Source organism: Haemaphysalis longicornis, unplaced genomic scaffold (assembly GCF_048455015.1).
Source record: "Haemaphysalis longicornis isolate Haplotype H1 unplaced genomic scaffold, Haemaphysalis longicornis Haplotype H1 scaffold_5, whole genome shotgun sequence".
Lineage (NCBI taxonomy): Eukaryota > Metazoa > Arthropoda > Arachnida > Ixodida > Ixodidae > Haemaphysalis > Haemaphysalis longicornis.
Window position 1 is genome coordinate 16,010,958 of NW_027526385.1, and position 14,341 is coordinate 16,025,298.

A 14,341-nucleotide genomic window follows, 5' to 3' on the forward strand; every position below is an offset into this window, starting at 1 on the left:
GCACGCTACCTTGCTTGTGAAGCATTCTTGTAGGCAAAGCGCGAGGCAGACACAGGACGAGAGAAGAGATGGGACGAAGACGAGCGCTGCAGGCATCCTGCGGACTAATACTACCGCACTTGCACTAATACTACCGCCGTCTCTGTTCTGCCCTCTATCAAACCAGGAAACCTTGTCAACACAGTTGAACGCAGTCCAGGAAGAGTTGTCCAGCGAGCAACACAAGACGGCGCTGCTTCAGGAACAACTTCGGTCCGAGGTGAGGGCAGTGGTGGAGAGAGTTGATTACTTCAGTGGCCGACCGTTTTTTCGGACTCCAAAAATTTGGACTTGCTGGATATTCCGGACTTTCCCGAGGAACTGCCAGTTGTCCCGTGGGAGTAATGACTCGGGGATTTTTCAAACCGTTCTTTTATTCAGACTACTTTTCGTTCCCCTCCAGGTCCGGAAAATCAGTCGGCTACTGTACTTGCTGGAACATGGCTGAACCTAATAGTAGTATGAAAAGGGGAACACAACACAGTGCTTGCTTAAGAGCACAGTGTTAGCTTCCGTTAGTGTTGAGTTTTATTACTAAGGCCCATTTAGCTTCAGCTTTACAGGGGCCATGAAGACAACACACAGCTTTGTTCAGTTTGAAGGAACTAGCCTTTGTTAACTCAGTCAAATTTGTTCCAGCCACACTGAAAACCGAACCGAAACTGAACCAAAAAAACACAAGAAATATTGGAAAGCTTTCTTTCTTGAACTGATAAAATGCAAGAAATACAGTAATCCCTCATTAACTTGAAGCCCTAAAATCCACTGGAAATTTTGGTGAAATCCGCTGAAAAGCACTTCTTTTTCCCGTCGGGGACAAATAGTAAAAGTGAAAGGCAGCCTCGTCGGCCAGAGAAATGTTCTGGGGGTCAGCCATGGCTTGGTGACGTAAAAGCTACCGTTGCCAGCCTGAGAGTGCCTAGCGCCAAACATTTACGCTCTATTGTGATGCGATCTCTGTGTCACGAAAAAATGAAAGGGAAGCGGGAGAGAGAAATTCCAGCTTTCTTTACGAATTTCTCTGGAAATGGCGTGTCGTTGCTGGTTGAACAAAAGCTGAGAGTGCTACGAACCGTATCATGTTTCAGTTAAAGCAAAATTTCATTCAGCCTTTAGTGTCCCTTTAAAGAGGATCGGGGATAGAACTGAGCCCTGCGGTGTTCCTCTTCCAGTCAATTGAAAGGGTGGTGAGGGGTGCTCATCTAACCCTGTGGTAGCGGTCCGATGAAGCCAGAAAGGCTTGGACATAATTGTATGTGCGTTCTCCACAGTTTGAAAGTTGGCCTGTATGCCGTCTTTCCTGACTCTTGGTGCAATGCTACGCGTCTTTCAGAGGGAGAAGAGGCTTGAAAACTCTACGACGCCGTCGCCTACCACGTCGCACTTCAGCTCAGTCAGCGACACCTTTAACTGCAATGCGGTGAGTCAGGTTGTGTTTTTGCCCCTTTTCAACTGTCACTGAGGTGTTCATTCAGCACAGTACCATAGAGCTTACACAGCTAAGAGGTGACGTCAAGCTGTGCTCTCAAGTAAAGCCACTTTTTGGCACATGGAGGCTCACTCTGACACCTTCTCATTCACTCCGTGTCAATTCTGTCTGAAATTTTTTTGATGGAGGCAAAAAATGAAAGCTCTTGTGTGCCAAATTTGGATGCATGTTAGAGATCCCTACAGGCTCCAAGTAATTTGTAGCCCTCTGCTATGGTGCACTTCATGGCTACACCTTTAAGCTTAGGTGTAGTTTTTTGTTCTGAAGCAATGTTAACTTCCTTGCAGTTTTTTTGTTGTTGTTGTTGTTAAAATTCTTGCATGGACTTTTTTTTAGTGAACCTTGTTGTTTCACTCTGATGCCATTGGAAAGGAAATTTCTTCTTCTACAGTTCGATAGCGTATAATTTAGTATCAGGCTTGTTTTTCCATAAAAAAATAATGCAGTGGACTCCCGTTAAGACGAACTCTGTTAAGACAAACACTACGGTTAAGACGAGCAACGTTTTTGCTCTCTTGTAACATCCACAATGTAAAAAACCTTCACCTAAGATGAATTTCTGATAATACGGATAAATCTTTATGGTCCCTTCGAGTTTTTCTTAACGGGAGTCTGCTGTATTTGCTAGACTACTCAATGTCACTACCTTCTTGATTGTGGGGTTTAACGTGCCGAAGCTAAACTACACCTGGGCGATGAGGCGCTTTGTAGTGGAAACCTCTTAGTTAATTTTGACCACCTGTGATCTGGGAGGAACATGGAGGAGGGTTCAATCCAGCCATGGTGGCTGCCTCTATCAGAAAAGCATACACCATGGCTGGATCGAACTCACGTCCCTGGGCTCAGCAGCCTTAGCCACTGTGCCACCACAGCGGGTTATTACTGCAGTAATTCCTCGTTATAACGAAGTCAGCGGGACGGCGAAAAATTTCGTTATAACCGGTGTTTTGATATAAGTGAATGCTCGGGATAAGCTTAAGTACCTAGTTGAGCTGTAATTGCCCCACAACTGCAAGGAATCAAAACACGGTGTATTCAGTGAAGAAAAGCTTTATTCAGGTGCAAAAAAGGCAGCTAGCTTTGGCTGTTTCAAGTTCTTCTCAGGCGCGAGAATCCCCTGCTTCCAATTTGACGAAGCATTGCATGAGGCTGTGGTCTCGATCATAAAAGTGGCAGTGGATGTGGCCAATTGACGGGGGAGCGTGCCGAAGTCATGGAACGCTGCGCGAGTTTCGCGCTGGAAAGCACCGCAAATTCCGTCGCTGGAGTCTGAGGCTGCGTTTGTTGGGCTGAAAAAATGATTTTGGGTGCACAGCGCAGTTTTGAAAACTGACCGGATTTGCACTAGTGGCCTTGCATGATCTCTGGGAAATTTTTTCCGAGGTGTGTAGCAGTGAAGTTTGCAAAGCAAGAGTTTGCGGTGCCCCGTTGTCGGCGACACTTCTAATTCTACGGTTTGAGTGTGGGTGTTTGCGCAGGGTCGCATCCACGTCATTGACCAACATCTAGGAACAAAATTCAATGACCCTACCACGCATTCGGACCGTTTGTGTAAAGTCGGATGGCGCGAATCGAGCATGAGCGGCTCGAGCAAATCGCCGGGGAAATACCAGCTTGCGTTGAACCGCCATGTTTGAAGCTTGACTCGCCACTGGGCCGCCGCCGCTCGGCCATGCCTCCGCTCGCCACTTCGCTCTAAGCAGGTCAAGCGCTTCGTGTACTTCGAGTAATGCGGCCTAAAATGCATGCGTTTGGGTTGGGACCAGAATAAATTTCGAATAAAGCGATATTTCGAGTAAAGCGAGTTCGTTATAACGAGGGATTACTGTACTTTATTTTCGCTGGAAGGGAACTGTTATACTCGGTGACAACTTAAGAACGGCACCGGAAGTTGCCGCTGTGCCTTATCACCGTAGCCGGATGTTTCTCCGTGCGGTGCAAGTAGGGCGTTACTGGGAATATTTTGAACATGGCGTGAGCTGTTCTCGCGATTTTTTGGACTTAATATGCTTATAAACGACTCCAGTGACGACAAACAAACTGCGTGAGACAAGGCAGACGATATCACGCATTCATAGCAAACCCCTTTCAAAACGCGCGCGCACTGACGTCACGAGTCCGGCGCTTTGGCGGAGTGATACACTACATGAGGTGGTGCCGTTCTTGAGTTGTAACCCAGTATAGTAGGCACTCTATGTTAAGCCTAATTTCCGGTTACTGCTTGCAGGGCTCGGACGACTTGAGCATTGCAAACAGTGCGTTCGGCGTCACGTCGGTGACCCGCCACTCGTCGCTGTACGACAGCCTCCGCGGCATCGGCGGCAGCTCACTCATCGAATCTCTCCAGGCGCAGCTGAAGATGCGGGAAGGCGAAGTGAGCCAGCTGCAGGTAAGGATGATCGCTCTGGCTGCTGCGTTATGTTCACTTAAACATCACAAAAAAGAAAAATATAAGGGAAACGGGAGGAAGAAATGCCCGTTTTTAGTTACAGTAGACTCCCATAAAGGCAAACTCCAAGGGACCGTAAGAATTTATCATATTATCAAAAATTCGTCTTAAGCAGAGATTTTTTTGCATTGTGGACATTACAAGAGAGCGAAAATGTTGTTTGTCCTAAGCATAGTAATCGTCTTAACCGAGTTCGTCTTAATGAGAGTCCACTGTATTTGTTTCTCAGCAACCGAGGCATTGTTGGTCGTCAAACAAAAGCTGAGAGGGCTATGAAATGGATGATCTTTCAGTTATAAGAAAAAAATTATTTGGCCTTTCATGTCCTTTTAATCCTTCTGCCTACAAAAGGCACCAAGGAAAAGAAAGCTTCAGAAACATAACCCAGCTGCATTCTTTGACCGTGGCTACTGAAATATCTGCTGAAGTAGAAGAAAGTGTATGACAGCTGAATCTTGGCGGTACTCACCCTATGGGGCAGAAACTTGGAGGCTCACTAAGAGGATTCAACTAAAATGGAGGCCGACTCCGCGAGCAATGGAACAGAAGATGCTAGGTGTAACATTAAGGGACAGGAAGAGAGCGGAGTGGGTCAGGGAACAAACGCGTGTTAAGGACATATTAGTAGAAATTAAGAAGAAGAAATGGACGTGGGCAGGGCACATAATGCAAAGGCAAGATAACTGTTGGCTATTAAAGGGGTCCTGAAATACCTTCCGCCGATGCATGGATGTACATGTAACCAAATAAGACAATGTATTAGCAATCTCCTTCCGCAAGAATTTTGTTAAAGCGATGAGTATTAGCTGAGAAATCGTAAATCAAAAACCGCTCATTATCGTCGCGCCGCGTTTCCTCCTCTTTTCAACTGTTGACGGCGCGCGAGCACTCCCTCCCATGATGCTGCGCTAGTCAGCGGTGACGTACTTCCGCATTACGCTCCTCCAACTGCCGTCTGCTACGGGCAAGTTTTGTTGACACCATGAATTCCGCACTCCGCTCAAGGATGGATAAGAGAACGAAAAATCTGGCCGCATGTGTGCGGTGGCCTGGCCTCGCCCTTTCGCGGTGTGCGTTGCTGCAGTGCAGCACGTGACTTTTAATCGGCGGCGAACTCGCAGCCGCTGGGGAGGATCTTGCGCTCGGTCACTTTCATGCACCGCGCACTGTTTATCCAAAAAGCGCCGTATCAGATGTGGCCCCGCTGGTGCCGGGTCTTATTTTGCGGTGGTGGTAATTCTTGCCGGCGCCATGCGAAAAAGACATTTTAAATCGATACAGAACCCGTGCACAAAACGCTTCAATCATGTGACCAGTTCAGCTTGGGGCGACGCGTGGTGGAGAGCGGCAACGTTGGCAAAACATGCTCCGGCGCGGCTCTGAGCTTTCTAGCGCTGGAGCGAGCGCCTTTCTTTGACGATCTCAAACATCGGTTGCCTTGGCAACAAGGCACAAACCGCCCCAGAAGTCAGTTACGGTTGCGTGATCCCGGTTCAGCTCGGGGCCCCACCTCGCGACATGTGGGCACTGCAGGCGTACCACTCACTCTCATTAGGAAGTGTGAGATGCGTTTGGCATTACAGGAGGCGATGGTGTGTGTGTTGTGGACGCCTTTGTTTCGCGATGAAATGCGACGTTGTGCTTCTGCGGGTGGATAGTGCTTCCCATGGTCTGGATTATCTTTCTCGAGCGACGTACGACTCAACCTCGCATGGGGTATGTGCAGTGTGCGTGGCTAAAAGCCATCTCGGCTTGCGCGCCAGAGTTAAGTGACTTGCTGTTCGTCCCCGCAAACCGCGCGCGAGGTGAGTGCCGAATTTACGGACGGGCAGGAGGAGGCAACCCATCGTCTGTCAATCGCGGTTCAGACTTGCAACGCATGTTATAAAGTTGTGTTCGTTCGAAACGCATCTCTGGATTGTTTTGAAGTGGAAAAAAATGTATCCGTCAAACCCGGGCATTCGGCTCAGGGCGTTCTCTGCGATTGCACGAAAGAAGAGCCACGGGGCTTCAACGCTTTCTTTATGGAACGTACTCCGGTAAGAGAATATCCATGTCGTGTTATGGCCGTGTTGCATTCAATACGAACGGTTAAGCGTTTGTTTACACTTGTTTCGTTTGTCGTAAAATGTTCAAGCACTCCGACACTCCCCTGGCAGATCAGCCGGCGAGTCGACGCTGAGCAGACGACTCATCTCTTTGCCGGAAGTGCGTGAAAAAGCCGCCCAATAGCAGGATGTCTAGCTCATGACGAACATCTGGGAATCGATGATGTAGACATGTGAAGATGGCGGCGTCCAAAAACACGAAGGAAAGGGTGAGAAAAAAGCGACAAACTTCGCAACAAAAGTGTGAGCTTTCCGCTGCGCGTAGAAGAGTAATACTTGGCCCAGATGACCTTGACGACCCAATCTAACGATTGCGCTACTTCATTTAGTGTGCTCAAAATGCCTTTCAGGGCCCCTTTAAGGGTAACAGAGTGGATCCCTAGAGAAGGCAAGTGTGGCAGGGGGCGACAGAATGTTATATAGGCAGATGAGATCAAGAAATTTGCGAGGATAACTTGGTCGCAGTTAGCACAGGACCGGGGTAATTAGAGATCTATGAGAGAGGCCCTTGACCTGCAGTGAGCATAGACAGTCTGATGATGATGATAAGTAAATGGCCATGGCCACTGAAGTGCAGTACTAACCATGGCCTGGAGAGGACCAGGCTTGGTCCTCTGCAGGGCCTCTCGACGTAACATGTGTTGCGTGACTCTTACAACGCAGGCACAGATTGGTCTGCTGGAGCGTTGCCGCGAGTCTCTGTCACGTGAGCTGACCTCCCTGTCGGCCAAGCAGGAGCTCTGGGACCAGGAGCACGAGGAGTTGGTGGCGCTCAGGTCGCGACACGAGGCAAGTGCAACTTTTTGGTCATGTGGCACTGTTGCTGCCGTACCGGTAACTTGCGGTCTGCAGAAACATGTTCCCAAAAGACATATAATGTCCGTTAAGGGGCACACTGGTCCTTGATTTTTTTTTTTTTTTTTTTTTTTTTTTTGCTTTCCAGTGAAGTATGGTGAAACTTGTGGGCTTGTTCAGTTTTTTTAGCTGATTTCAAATATCTGATTAGTTTTGACGTGAAGTAATTAGTTTCCGAGTTAACTAAAAATCTTCCTTGATTGTTCTTGAGAACGATAGGGAAAAATATTCAACAAAAAATTACCAGTAATTCATGAATAGCGACCAGAAGTTGTGGAGAATAAAATAAAAGAAGCAGGGTTTTTTTTTTTTTTTTTTTTTTTTTGCAATCGCATACAAGTTTACATCAACCATAACTTCTAGGTTTAAACTTCTCCTGCTAATCAATTAAAAATAATGCTAATTAAACAACTACTGAAACACAAAATGCAAGAACTGCATCCCTTATTGCATGGTTTAAACATTCAGCTTCACAGTGCAAAAGAAATGACCTTCATAGATTCACTACATGCTGGGATGTACCTCTCGAGAATTGCTTATCACTGCAATACCAGTCGTGGCGAAGAAGTGGGGAATTATTAAAAAATTGTTATTTCTTTATTGAAATCAGGCCTCTATGGCTTTTATAAGTACCTGGTACATTTCCAAGTACGGAAGTGTCGGAGGAAAAACTCTGCAAATCAAGGAAAAAGTGATACCTAAAAATGTGCATTTTTGGGCAATTTTTCGGTCCCAGAGACCCATGTGACCCCTTAAAGGAGCCATTAGAGAAAATAAAACTTCGTTTAATTTGAAAGAACTAGGATTCAGTATCTCACTCAGCTCGATTACAGCCACAAAAGATGTTTTTTTGATGAAAAAAAAGCAAGAAGTATTTAAAAACTTTCAAATTTTGCACCACAGTGACGTGTTATGAGCAAGAATGACGTCATAGAGGCCAACAATAAAACATAATTTCCAGTGCGTTAACTGCACGTTAGAATTGAAGTGATGCGGTCAAATGGAACTAGAGGCCCCATTACAGACGTCCAGTCATGTGTCGTCGCGACAGGTCAGTTGGGCGGCCGCCAATCGCACAAACAAGGTTCCGTGACGTCATAGAAAAGTTGCGGGAAATTGGCTAGGGGGTCGCGACTGCTTCACATGTTTTCTTTAACATCTCCGTTATTTGTTCGAAGATTGCGATGATATTGGTATCATTGTTATTGGGACTAAACAGTCTTTCTAATAAACCCAACTTGTATGTTGTCTTCATGGCTCCTTTAACGTTTCATCACGAAACAACAGTGCAGTGAAGTGAAAGAGACTTTAACTCTTTCACTACCGCGCCTATGAAAATCGATCAATTTGATCGATACTTTTGGGAGCACCTTATCATAGCGTTCCACGCGTTTCTCAAACAAGTAAAGCTGTTCGGAGTTAGATCAGAAAATGGCCTTTCAAAATCAGTTTTGTTTTCATTTTTGCTACGGAAACAGAATTTCTGACACGCTTTTGAACCACCTGGGTGTGGAAAAGGGGCGTGGTCATCGCGCGTCACTGCTACCAACGAAGAATGCGTGCAACTCGTAATTACTCTGCACCAGCGCTTGTTTTTTGCTATCAGGGCGTGAATGGGGAACTAGCAAACGATTTTCAATCGTCCGGTTCACGCTATGACAGTAATAATTCCAGAAGTCGTCTGAAAATGTCAAGCAGTGCCTGGTTGCAAAGCTACTTTGTGATTTTAGGCAGTTTTATTGCCTTTGCGCACGTTGTTCTAAGTACTGTGGTAGTTCTACTTACCCCAGGACCATTCGCAAACAGTTTACAACAGTTTCGGTTTCGTTTCTGCATCGCGAAATTTATATTTAGCGCTACTACGCAGTTACCCAAATTCAAGGCTACCTGCCATTGCACCTTGAGCGTCCGCGACTGATCCTCGAGCAAAGCATGCTGCTCCTGATTTCACCGAACCCTAACCCGATTTCTGCGATAAGAACTTCAGATGCAAGTCAAAAGATCACACCCAGTCGCCAGATATCTGTTCCGCCGAGGACAGCGCTTCAAACTGGCCTTACACTGCCAGCTGTTCGACTTCCAGTTTCGTTTCCTAGCGAAGGTATATCCGGGTGTCTAATGTTGCTACTTAGTTGAACTGTCTATTCGGACGGAGTCTCCGAGAAGTTTTTGTACTGTTTCATTTGAAAAATGTTAGGTGGCGCTGCAATAGAGGAGGCTCGTTGTGCTGATCTTTTTCATCGTGCAACTGCTACTCGGCCAAAGATCGGAGGGCACGATTCTAGCTCATCGTACCTCATTTTTGAGAGCAAGGCTACAATTGCGAGTAAGAAGATGATAATAAAGCTCAGCTTTATGTTTTGAGAGATAACTGACCGTGAACGACAACAAGCATCAGCGACGGCGTGCCGTTTTCAACTTCATGCATGTTTTTTTTTCCGCATCGCGTCCTAGTCCCAAATATTGTGCTCGCTGTAAATGAAAAGTCAGCCATTGACATGATGTTTTTACGTTATGTGGGGGCAAATTGGTGCCTCTGATAATGACAAACCACCAGGTTTATTCCAGGAAACCACCCGAAATTGCACATTTTGAATTGGAGGTTGGGCTTCACCGCATGACACTACCACCATGCATGCTAACATATTTTTTTTTTTATATCTGACAAACTGTTCCGCGAAAGTCGACATTTTTTCTAGGGCGTGCCTTTGAAATGTTTCCCTACAAAATATATATTCTATTTTTTTTCTACTACCGGTGGTTTGATAAACACAACTCCTTTTTTGTCATTTTTTTTGACAACTTGACAGAAATTTTGATTTTGATATTTTTTTTACAACTATGATATATAAAAACCTTTGAAAAACTGCTGTTATTGGAAAGGCCGTTAAAAAATCTGCATTTTGTGTTCGTGCAATTACTGCCTTACCAATTTTTTAGCAGGAAAAAAAATGTTTTCTTGGACCCCTAAAAATTAGTCAATTTTCCGGCGGTAGCGAAAGAGTTAATGATCGCCGGCAACAGGCGTAATGTCTCCACTACAGAAACTGGACAGGATGAGCGCACTCAAAAAGGCTCAACAAAAGCGATGTTGTGCCCTGTCAAGTTTGCACACTGTTGTTTTTAAGATGAATAGTATCCAACTAGCCTGACTTTTCACCCTTTAACCATTGACATTTCGTGTTGACATTTGCACAACTTCGAACTGAGCGAGCTCTTCAAAAGCCCAATACGCAGGCAGAAGGATGTTATTTGTGTGGAGAAAATGAAGGGGATTTGGGGTTCCCCTGCGTTTGCTTTTCGTTTGAACACAGCTTGACTTTGGATTAGGAGGAAAGAAAATTCTGCTTGCCTCTGTGGCGACAATCCAAAATGCAGTCAGTTTGTATTGATTTTCGGGTAAGGATGCTGCTTATGAGGAGAAGGTGGCGCATGTGCATTCAAATGCCACGAAAGTTTGATTTGAGGGGGCCTAAACCTCAAGACCAATGTATACTGTTATGTTCTTGGAGCATTCATGTGCTTTCACATACCAGAGTCGTCATGTGCATGTGTGTATTTGTACAGAGTAGCGGTGTAAATTGGAGGGAGTAAATTTGTGTCGTGCATAGATCTTCCTTAATTAGCGCACAGCAGTGGAATGCAGTGTCTAAGGTACAGTTTTTCGCTGCATTTATTTCTCTACTATGCAGTGTCTAAATGGTCATTAGTTGAAAGAGCCTTGATCGTGTTCTTATCCCCAACCTTCAAATGTGTTTTCCTCCTCCTGTCATCACATGCAGTAGACACTTTAGTCCCCCCCCCCCCCCCCCCTTTTTTTATATGTTTGACCTTTGACCTTTTGTGGTGACCCCAGGATGTGAACCAGAAGTACAACACGCTGCTCCAGATGTACGGCGAGAAGGTCGAGGAGGCGGAGGAGTTGCGCCTAGACCTGGAAGACGTCAAGTCCATGTACAAGGCTCAGGTGCGCACACCACACAGCGTACTCCAATCTCCCAAATGGGTGTATATGGTGCGCTTGCTTGGCAGGCTGTGTGGAGCCCAGAAAGGGTGCCACTTGCTGACTCCTTTAAGGGCATCAACGAACACCTTTTGAGAGCACTCCTGTGGCTTGAGCTGAGATGTCGCCCTGAAGGGAAGTGAATGTATACTTGGAATGGGGTAACCTCGAGCCATCTGGCCACAGGCCAGACATCCGTAGCTTGCATACATAAAAAGGAGTAATGTCACGCCTCATGATCACCAGGCGTAAGAGAACCTACTCTTGGAAAGGAGGGATTTCAAGCCACACAGTTGTCAGCATCAATTGTCAAAGATGATGGTACACTTTCAACAGGTATACAGTAGAATCTCGATAAACGGAAATTGCTTAAACGAAATTTCCGCGTAAACGGAACAGTTGCCTGGAATTTGGTTGGTTTTGTATTCAGATAACGTAAAAAAACTCTCAGTAATCGGAACTAAAATTTCCGCATCACCGTGTAAACCGAACCAGAAATGGAACTTCTTGTGAAATCCACTGGCAGCAGAATCAGCTTTTTACGGTTCCGGCTGTTTCGTTCTTGTTTTTTTTTTTTTTTTTTTTTTTTTTCTTTCTCTATTTTTTTTTAGCCTTGTTGGCCTCGTAAGCCTCACCTCGTAAGTGGTTAGCCGTGCTAGCGCAACGAATGCAACATCGCAGTTCTTGTTCCAGTCGTTCGGTCTCGATTCTAGACGCTGAGGCTACAGGGCTCACCTCCTGTCACCTCGTTCATGCCATCGTTGTGCTATTCGTCCTTCATTACCACGTTGCCGTCTTCTGAATTCGGTGGCTCGTAAGCACTCGCGAAGTTGAGGCCTCTAGCCTCCGTGAAGATGCAGTTGCAAGGACTCAAACAAAAATAATTGACGCATTTTGTAGTGCACAGCGACTCATTGTTGCCAAATCAACTCTGTGAATGCTGTGCCTGCGTGTCTTGTAGTTTTCTTGCTTTCTGGAAACTATCAGCTACAGTCACTTTCTAGTGGTTAGAGCTCCATGAAATGCCCTTAGAAGTGTGTACGCACATAAATTTGCACCTTAGAACATCTCTTTCAGTAAACGGAACTAATTTTTCCGGTCCCTTGAAGTTCCATTTATCGAGAGTCCACTGTATTAAAGAGAGAAATTTCAAGTCTAACTGTCACCAGTGTATGCCTTTGGCATAACTGACCCTTTGCTTGAAAAGAAGGCATTTCAAGCCATATGTTTACCATATTTAAAGCCGAGCATGAGTAAGTCGAGGGTTTGACGTATGTTCGTCTGGTTGGGCGGGTACATTGAAGAAGCTGAAAGGTGTCGACCAATGAATAAAACAAATTCGGCTCTCGTGTGAGAGCCTGAACGTCTCTTTTATTTTTTTGTTTTATTCATTGGTCGTCATCTTTTAGCTTCTGCAAAGCCTAAGATGCTGAATGGATCATTGAGGTTGAGGTGTTAACTTTGAGCTTTACTTGTGTCATTTTTATTTTTGTCCCTTCTTTCAGATCAACGAGCTGGTCAACGCCAAACACTAGGCATTGCGTCACCGCCTCCCGGGGGCGCCTTTGGACACCGACCATCGCAGGCGAAGGCAGTTTGGTGTCTGCGTGCATTTTATGGTCCGCTCGAAGCAGTCAAAAAGGAAGAAGGAGTGGAGAAGCTTGGCACAGAGCATGTACATAAACCAGCTGTGCTCACAACTGTTGTGTTGTACAGAGTTGCGGATAGGATGCGGGGCATGAGGTATTAACAGTCCAGACAGCGGGTCCCTATCTTTTCCGTCAATAAAGATGTTTTACCAGCGGTTGTTACAAAAATCGTCGTACTGCTTTTCTAGTAGTGTCACCTTAATCTCAAAACAATGGAAAGGTCATGCCTGAACTGGAAGTAAATGCCGTAGACTCTTGTTAAGACAAACTCACCTATGACAAATTTCATGAACAAGACACAAAACACTTTTGCTCTCTTGTAACATGCAATGTACAAAAAATGTCCGCCTAATAATCATCTGATAATACAATTTTTTTTGTTCTGTAGTTCGTCTTTACGGGAGCCTGTTGCAGATGCAAAAAAAAATGAATTCAGACAAATTGCTGCTAGGCAGTTAAAGCCAATTGCAATGGCATGTATGGCTGGAACCATTGGCATTTTCCAGTTTCTCTCTTATGCCTACCACGTGGTACTCCAGTCCAACTCGATTCCTTTCAAGAATCGTCCATTCATCCCCCAATGTGGAGAGCGTCCTGGCAATTGTAGTTTCCACGGCAACATCACTACTGTCTTCACTCAATGACCCACCCTCTGCTTGCTGTGACGAGCCACCGTGTGCTGCTGTAAGAATTTTGGGCAAGTACCCAAAGAACATCTCACATTAAACCAACCAAAATTGAGGACTCCATTCAGCTTTCCAAAATGTTGCAGACACTTCTTGAAGTGACTTCAGAACTTGACATCAACACAACTGCCGATATGGAGACAAGGGCAGTCGCGCATGCTATAGAGCGCTCTTGCCATTCTGCGCCAGACGCCAGCACACCGACACGCAGGCCCCGTGCCAACTGCTTTTCTGCAACCAGGTAACACAAATACTGTGCACATACTCAACAAGGTCCTTGCTTCAAGTCTGAAGTGCTATGTACGTGGGCACGAAGGCATGTCAGGAAATGAGAGTGCGCACACTCGCCTGAGCATTAAACCACCGGGCGCCTGAGCATGCACTGCCACATTTAAGGGAACAAAGGATACAACCAGTACATCAAGTACCAGTTGATAGACATGTCCTACGGACAGCCTGTCAACACAGACAGGAGCACCCAACACCACACAAAACACTCTCGAGCTGGGAATCTGCTGTACTAACACAGAATCGGACAGACATATGCTACCTACTACTGTAGACCTCGCACACCAGTTCCACCGTTTCCAGCGATTTCGGGGGACCCCCAAGTGTCCTAACTGCGGAGACTACCCCAGCATCTATCACACTCTCTGGACATGTACACAGAACCCTAACCTTCCCCCCCCATACCCAACCCTACCCCCACTTCATCGGAAAGGAGGCCGGCCGGCTCTAGCATGGAAATGCAAAGGACACTGATTGAACGGGCAGAGATGGCCCTGTCGACTATCCCGGGAGCTTCCAGACTTCGTGAAAAATAAAGTTGCCTCCTCCACACCAGCTGTGCATCTCTCACCCACGCACATCTGAGCGCACACTTGGAAAACAATAATTTTGCATATTTGGAAGTTTAGGGAGCGAACGTAGGTCGATTTGCACTTAAAAGAGTTTCTAACAGCAAAGCTGTTGTTGCTGGCCATAATGTGCGGCACGTAACGCGTTAAAAATAAAATGCCGAGCGCTCAGGAGTGCGTGCTTCGCGGCAACCGCCGAGCGTCCC

General features: G+C 46.0%; 1 protein-coding gene across 1 annotated transcript in view; it reads left to right on the top strand.

The window, feature by feature from the left end:
- Nucleotides 1-12,773, top strand: part of Tmf (TATA element modulatory factor) — a 47,073-nt gene extending 34,300 nt beyond the window's left edge. Inside the window, exons 20-25 of the mRNA XM_077669926.1 lie at nt 167-259; nt 1,373-1,459; nt 3,756-3,917; nt 6,749-6,874; nt 10,797-10,907; nt 12,449-12,773. Coding sequence (XP_077526052.1) covers nt 167-259; nt 1,373-1,459; nt 3,756-3,917; nt 6,749-6,874; nt 10,797-10,907; nt 12,449-12,478 — 609 coding nt within the window. The 3' untranslated portion in view covers nt 12,479-12,773. The remainder of the gene's footprint in view (nt 1-166; nt 260-1,372; nt 1,460-3,755; nt 3,918-6,748; nt 6,875-10,796; nt 10,908-12,448) is intronic.
- Nucleotides 12,774-14,341: the final 1,568 nt, after the last annotated feature.